The following is a 7207-nucleotide window of genomic DNA, read 5'->3' as shown; positions in this document are numbered from 1 at the left end:
TTTTGAAGTTGTTGAGAAAAAAAAAAAATCAAGTATTTTGTGACATGTGAAAATTGTATGAAGTTCAGTGTTGGTGTTCATCAGTAAGGTTTGATTGGAATGCGACATACTCATCTGCTTTTTTGTGACAGTGGCAGAGTTGAATAGTTGGTAGACACCGTCTGGTGTGCAAGGCATAAAATACTTACTCTCTGGCTCTTTCCCGAACAACGAAAAAAAGTTTGCCAATCTCTAGGCTGAGTGATCTCTGAGGTCCTTTTCATCTCCAAGCTTCTAGGAAGTTTATTTGCTTAGATGACCCAGAACCCTCCATCAAAGACAACGTGTGGCACATACACGAGCCTGATAATACAGAAATCCCAAAGACACTCTCTTGTGTTGTCAACACTTCCCCTGGAATACATAAAATACGCACAGAATGCACATATAAACAAGACACTAATTACTTTTAAAGGGAGGCCCTTGGTTCTAGAAAGCAATATTTATAATTTTTAGCAATTTTACCACGTTAACAAGTTTAGAAGACCATCCGAGGAGTCAGCAAGTAAAACAAAAATGAAAGAAGCCCAACTCCCTTGGAATTCATACCATAAAATATTTATTAATAAGTAAAAGGATTTCCCCTGCCTTTGTTATTAAAAAAATTTGAGCATCTTCGCTGATACCAATTGCCAACAATGGTTTTTACATCATTCAGTCATGAGCTAAAGAGATAACAGGTGGAGATGAGAGAAAAACAGGGGAGACACATAATGGATGGATGGACATATAAACTACTGATATAAATGTGTGAAAGACCACACCTCACACACGGTTTAACTGCAAATCTTGGTTTTGCCGGCAGATGGAAATACACTTGCATGTACTTAAACTTCCTTCTCTCAAGCCAGCGGTACACAGATCTACTTGAATTTCATAATTCAGAACATTACCAATGAATACAGTGCTTGTTGAGGACTAAAGGAGAGAGGAAAACAGAAACTAACTTTGAAAAGCTTTTCGCTTCACTTGAAAGTGCCCCTGCCTGAAAAATAAGCCATTTTGATAACAGGAGTATGAAAAGCCTCATGATTTGCAAAGTAAATTGTATTTGCGGTTTAAATTTCATCCCAAGTCTCAGATCATGGCTGACAAGTTATACTAAGTATCGTTGGAAAGCATTTCTTTGAATTTTTATAGGAAAACAAGAAAACGTCTTATCAGATCTACGCAGAAATGCTGATCTTCATTTCTAACAGTAATTACCCGCACACGGTAATATACAGACACAGGGATCCGAAGACCGAATACAACAAAATGCCAAGCCGTACCACACGGTAAAATCCCAAGTCACTTGGAGAAGCAGCAGGTGGCAGCTTCTGATTTCAATATAAAAACATCTAATTACTTCTTCTTGGATGTCGCTATGAAGTCAGAAAATCAGATGATACGATCAGGAATGAGATGAATGGCTGTATTACTACACCACCCGCTACTTAAAGATTAAAATAATCCCAGAGTTCTGAAATGTCATTCGTTAAGTAACTATACAATTTCTTTCAGTCTCTTTTTAATGTAGAAAATCACTTTGTAATAAGATCTCTACGCAAGGTAAAAAAGCACAAAATAGACCAAAAAAAAAAGCACAAAAATAGACAAAATAGATCTATCTTTTTCCAATGAAATTGAGATGTGCCTGTGAAAACACTGAGATCAAGGACTCCTCTCAGGGAGTTCAAACTGGATCTCCTTTTATAATAATTCTGTTCTTTACATCTGCCCCTGCACCTTGGATGCTTAAAAAATCTTACCCAGGCAAAAGGGAAGGAACAGCTACTCCGATCTTGGACAGTAAGAAACAAAAACAGAAATAATAATAAGGATCGAATGGAAACCCTTAATCTGTCCGTTTACAAAATTCTTCCGACAGCCATACCTCAAGGCACTAAGGCCTCAAGCATGTGTCACACATCCACGGGCAATAACACAGGCGTCTCCAGACAATGCTTCCCCCCCGCCCCCCACATCATAACTCAATCATGCACCGGGGATGAAACCATACCCAGAAAGCCTCGTTTGGAAAGAGACGGTTTCAGACAGTCGGGGGCAGACGCAGCCATCCGAGAGACTCGGGCTGTCCTCGCCAGCAATGCGGGTGGACTTCCACTTGGAGAAGTCTTCCCGCATCCACAGCAGCCCCGTGCTCCTCCGTCTCGTACAGGACCCCGGCGGGCACCCTGAGCTACACGGTCACAGCCGGGTACATCTTCTGCTCACTGCTGCTGTGAGGGAAAGGGGCCTGGATCTGCCGGAAGCCCGTCTGCAGGCCGTCCAGGAAAGGGGGTACAGGAGTCATCGGCCCCGAGTCGTGCTGCACCGCGTAGCCCACGTAGGGGGGATGCAAGTACTGCCCTTGGTGGGGCACGATTTGGGTGGCCTGCTGACAGTTCAGCACAGAGAAATTCGTGGGCATGTTGACATACACGTTGTTCATGGTCCCCTCGGGCAAGCAGCAGTTGGTCTGTGACCTCGTTGGGGGCGCCCGGGCCCCCGAGTTGGCGCTGGAGCTGGAGCTAGCAGCAGTGCTCGACTGGCGGGAGGAGGACCCTCGCGATGTGCTGGCGCTGGGGATCATGGGGATGGTCTCCATCAGGCGGCTCCCTCCGGGGGCGCGGCTCTGCTGGGGCTCCTGCTTCGGCCGGAGACATCTGCAGCAGCAGGCTGCCACCAGGGACCCCAAGATGATGAAGGCAACGAAGACAGACCCGACGATGAGGAACGGTACGTAGATGGGGACTGAAGGATACAAAGGGTATGGTTATCACTTACTGTAAGAAGGCAGTGAAGATTGGTACCCAGCAGCAAGGGAGCCGCACCTATACCTGGCACTGAAGGACCCAGGCAGGGCGCCTGGTCTGTGCACTCGTCAGTGGCCGCCAGGAGGCCTGTCCCTTAGCACATACTCAGGAGAGGCGCTAGGGTCCCAAGGGCGGACCAGCCCCCCAGGCAAAACTGTTAACATTCACAGCTGAGGCTCACTAACTGTAATACTGAGACTAATATCCAATTTAGCAAAAACACGACTTAAATGTTTTGAGACTTCTAAAATTCCTACAATAACTGAACCGCCTCAACTTAAGTCTGTCCTAGCAGGGACTCATCAGATCTGCATAGAAATGAAGTAAATCTCTATGGGGGGCTCAGCTGAGCATCCGACTTCAGCTCAGGTCATGATCTTGTGGTCTGGGAGTTCGAGCCCCGCATCGGGCTCTGTGCTGACAGCTAGCTCAGAGCCTGAAGCCCTGCTTTGGATTCTTTGTCTTCTTCTCTCTCTGCCCCTCTCCTGCTTGCACTCTTTCTGTCTCTCAAAAATAAACATTAAAAAAGTTTTTTAATAAATATTTTAAAAACGAATTACTTAAGAGTCATTTCCCCCCACCCCCTGCCGGAAGCTATATTCTTTGCAGACTTCTTTTGCCATTCTTGAGCTGTTCTTTTTTTTTTTTTTTTTCAGGGGCCAGCAAATCAAAAACTTAGGTCTAGCCACAGCCGTCTCCAAATGTGTAATGTAAGGCGCTGAGGGCTGGTCCTTGGGCCGTGGAAAGGGGAGGTGACTTACAGTAAAGGGACTATTCGAGGAAGGTGCTGGTCAGCATGAAACAAGGTACCGAGAACCATCCATGTTGGGAGCAACAAGACGTTTGGTCCAGGAAGAAGAGCAGCCCCAGTGATCAAGAAGGGGCCCGGGCAGACCCAGGGCGGCTGGAGGGGACCTGTTTAGACAGCTAGCAACCCTGGGTTGTATGTGAAGAACTCCAGGGAAAGGCCACAGACCTCGAAGCGGCGGGCCTCCTATTTAACAAGGAAGGTGTATCCTGCCAAGTAACGTGAAAGATGAACATCAAAACCTTCCTCAAGTTGGTGGTGTGTTCCATTTTTACACTGTTTTACCGAAAACAATCTTTCGGAAGCTCTGGGTATGGCACTCCAGGGCCTTCAGAAGCTCGATGCACTCCAGACGGGCGCAGAGCATCGGGAGCGAGGGGGCTGCTGCCTCCGAGCCACTGCTGCGGCATTCCAGCCCAGGTCACCAAGGATCTGTTCTTTGATAGGCTCCTGCCTGTCGCCTTGACTTTCTGATTGGAAAATACTAAGGGCAGGGACTAGGGCTCGCTGGTCTCGGCAAAGCACAGAGCCAGCACAAGTGGGACAGGGCGGCACTTAGGCAAAAACCCCTCTGCCTGCCTGCCAGGGGAGCGGCCTCTCTAATTACACTCCTTCCTACTGCTCTGATACTCTGAGGTCAGTGTCACTGGACGACAGTGCCACATGGGAGTCAAGGAGGGAGAGTGCCTTGTTAAGTAAAGCATACTTCATAGGTATGTCCCAAAGACGGACACCGCAGATCTCCTAAACCTTCAGTGCCCAAGAACACCGCATTTACGTGGCGCCCCAGGAGCAGGCAGGGGCACGGGTGACAGTTTGCAGCGCAGAGGTTTACAGATGACGGTGCTGTTCTAATAACATGATCTTCTGGCTGGCTTTGACGTACTGGAGCAGAGAAGGCTGGGCTTTTCCTTATGCATGTCATAAATATTCCATTCTCTAAATTAGGATACCAGCCCTAAATAAGTTATCAGGAAGTAAACCAATAAAAGTTAAGAAAGAAAGAATATTCCAAACCTTAGAGCAGAAACTAGCTGGATTCAGTGTAAGTCCACAGAAAGAGTTTGGGGGAAAAAGAACTATTCTCCTTCCAGGATTTTTCGCTGGGGGCGTAAATAACCACACAGAGGTAAAGAATGCGGAGCTCCCCACAGACCCTCAGCGCTGCCTGATGAGACGCGTTGACCGTCTTGACTGTAGAAGAGCAGTGAGGAACAGGATTTTTAGGAAAAAAGACTTAAAAGAGTGAAGACGCCCACGGACATCACGTGGCCTCACAAGAAGCCGGCCGCCTTCTGACTTGTCCAGAGTCAACCCAACATTTTAGAGATCGCTCATGAGCCCCACTGAGCAGATGCGTCAAGGTAGCATCCCCATCTTTGGCTCATTTCCCAAGGTTTCCTTCCCCAGGCACACACTCTGCCACAATGAGCTGGAGCTTGCAGGTGGCACCTTTTCTGGAATCACCCTCAGTTCTCCACTCTTGAGACTCAAGGCAGTGGAACAAAAGGCATAGCTTGCTAATTAACGCTTGAGGGCCAAGGGAACAGCACTGAAGAGAGCAGCCTCTTACCAGGCCCAGGAGACGGTTCTGGAAACTCAAGTGCCACTCAGTGACAACGCTCAGGTAGCTTAAACCCTGGCTTAGGGCGCTGGTAAAAAAAAAAAAAAAAAAAAAAAAGTCCTCTCCTTAACATAAACAGCTGCAGAAAAGGGAGGAGACGTCCACTCTGTGACATGTTTGCCACCTGACCTCCACCCCTACCCAGGAGGCAAATCCTCCAACTAACACAAGGCAGGGAGGCAGTCTAGAAGGTTTCTGAAGAATGGAAGAAAGTGGAACTTAAAAAATTCATTTGTGGATTTGTGCTCTCTCTTGGGCAACTTAAAAAATATATAATATTTTTTTTAAAAAGCCACAAAGAGCAAGCTTGGGCATGGCTTCAAGGTCACACCTACGAAGTCTGACGTGGTAAGGAGACCTGTCCAGAAGCCAGAGGCCGGGGCCGTGCCGCCAAGTGTTCCAGAGGATTCGAATTCCCGGTCTGTTAAAGGGCATCAGCCACAGGAAAGCCCCGAGGAGCTGCCCGCCTTCTGCGGAGCCTTTATGGACGGAAGTGCCCTCGCCAAACCTCTAGCTGCGGTGGCGCCCTCGCCGTGTCCTCGGGTCCCACCAAGACACTCACCCTTACTCTAAGTTAGACCTATGGAGATAGGAAATATGGGGTACAGAGATCCCTCGCTGGGAGGAATGCGAGGCTGTCTGCACCCCACACTGCCTAATGTACGTGGTTTTCTTTGAAAAGTCCCAGCCAAGCTATTCTTTAGGGGACAGATAGGGAAACTGAGGCTCAGGGCAGTGAAGTGGCGTCCCACTAAGCACAAGTTAAGAGCTGCGCCGGGATGCGGACACCACCTCCTGGTCCAAGCCCTTTTTACTGAAATTGCATCGCCCCTAATTCCTGTCGGGTCTCCAGGCTCCCGGGTCCGTGCGCGCGCGGGCCAAGCCAACCTTCTTCCTCCCCTCTCGCGCTCCGACCCGCCGCCCTACCTGCCGAGCCTTCTGGGCCGTCTTTGTCCGCCCTGCCGGGCTCGCCGGCGCCCTGCTGGCGGTCGTTGTCGCAGCCGCCCTGGTCCAGGCGCGCCTCGGCGCTGGAGCAGCAGTAGCGCAGCGCGCAGCTGCCGCAGCAGATGGTGGCGTCGCCGCCGTCGAAGCGCTCGGGGCACTGGAAGCCGAGGCGCCAGACGCCCTGCGCGTCCAGCCAGCCGTGGCAGTACTCGCCGCTGGCCCGCGCCCCCGCCGCCAGGAGCGCCGCCAGCAGCAGCTGCAGGAGCGAAGCGGCGTTCGGAGGGGGAGCGGCGGCCGAGCGGCGGCCGCCCCACATGGCACCACCCTGGGCGCGGGCGGTGAGGCTCCGGAGGCGGGCGCAGAGCTGTCTCCGGGGAAGTCGCGGCCCCGTCGACCAGGCGCCCGGGGATCGGGGAGGGGACGCCTTCCGCGGCGCTCTTCCTAGCGAGTCTCTTTTCCTCTGCCGCGACGACGCCGCCGGGCTGCTGGGCAGGGGTCCTAAGCCATCCCTCTCTTGGCTGGGCGGGGTGCCGGGCGGTCGCCGGGCCCCGGTGGCGCCGCCTGGAGAGCGAGCACTCGCTGCTGGAACTCCCTGGGCGCAGAGTCAGAGGGGCCCCGGAGCTGCCGTCCCACAGCCCCTGGAGGCTTCACCCGCGACAGGAGCCTCCGCACGCATCCCCGAGGGGACGCTCACTCCCGCCGCCGACCTGAAGCCAGGTCGCTGCCGCGGAGTTTCAGCCTCGCGGTACCGCGCACAAGTCGAGAAGCGTCTCTCCTTCTTTACTGCCCTCTCGGGCGGCGAGAAGGAGCCAAGAAAGGTGGCAGCGCGCGCAGGGCCCCGAGCAGCAAGTGCAGCGGCTGGCCGCGCTCAGGCTCCCCGGCTCCGAACTCGGTCCGCATGGCTCCGGCCGCGCCGCCCGGGCAGGGCCGCCCTCCGCGGGGCGGACGGCCGAGCCTCCCAGCGCACGCCGGCGTCCAGGACGTGGGCGACGG

At 52.1% G+C, this 7207-nt stretch overlaps 1 protein-coding gene across 1 annotated transcript; it reads right to left on the bottom strand.

The window, feature by feature from the left end:
- Window positions 1–575: 575 nt before the first annotated feature.
- On the bottom strand, window positions 576–6625 carry SHISA2 (shisa family member 2). Its single transcript, XM_029938635.1, has 2 exons — window positions 6197–6625; window positions 576–2775 (listed from the first exon to the last, which is right to left on the bottom strand). The coding sequence occupies exons 1-2, from the start codon at window positions 6528–6530 to the stop codon at window positions 2222–2224; spliced, it is 888 nt and encodes a 295-aa protein (XP_029794495.1). The 5' UTR covers window positions 6531–6625; the 3' UTR covers window positions 576–2221.
- Between the last annotated feature and the right edge of the window lie 582 nt (window positions 6626–7207).

The sequence above is a fragment of the Suricata suricatta genome, chromosome 4 (genome assembly GCF_006229205.1).
Source record: "Suricata suricatta isolate VVHF042 chromosome 4, meerkat_22Aug2017_6uvM2_HiC, whole genome shotgun sequence".
In the NCBI taxonomy this organism is placed as follows: domain Eukaryota; kingdom Metazoa; phylum Chordata; class Mammalia; order Carnivora; family Herpestidae; genus Suricata; species Suricata suricatta.
The sequence above is the reverse complement of the archived record's forward strand: the minus strand, read 5'-3'. Positions and strand labels throughout refer to the sequence as shown.

What these genes read in the sequence shown, in the direction of transcription:
- SHISA2 (XM_029938635.1), bottom strand. Translation starts at nt 6,530, where the DNA reads ATGTGGGGCGGCCGCCGCTCGGCCGCCGCTCCCCCTCCGAACGCCGCT. An exon ending in CGGCCCAGAAGGCTCGGCAG is followed by an intron (nt 2,776 to 6,196) that starts GTAGGGCGGCGG and finishes TGTATCCTTCAG; the next exon opens with TCCCCATCTACGTACCGTTC.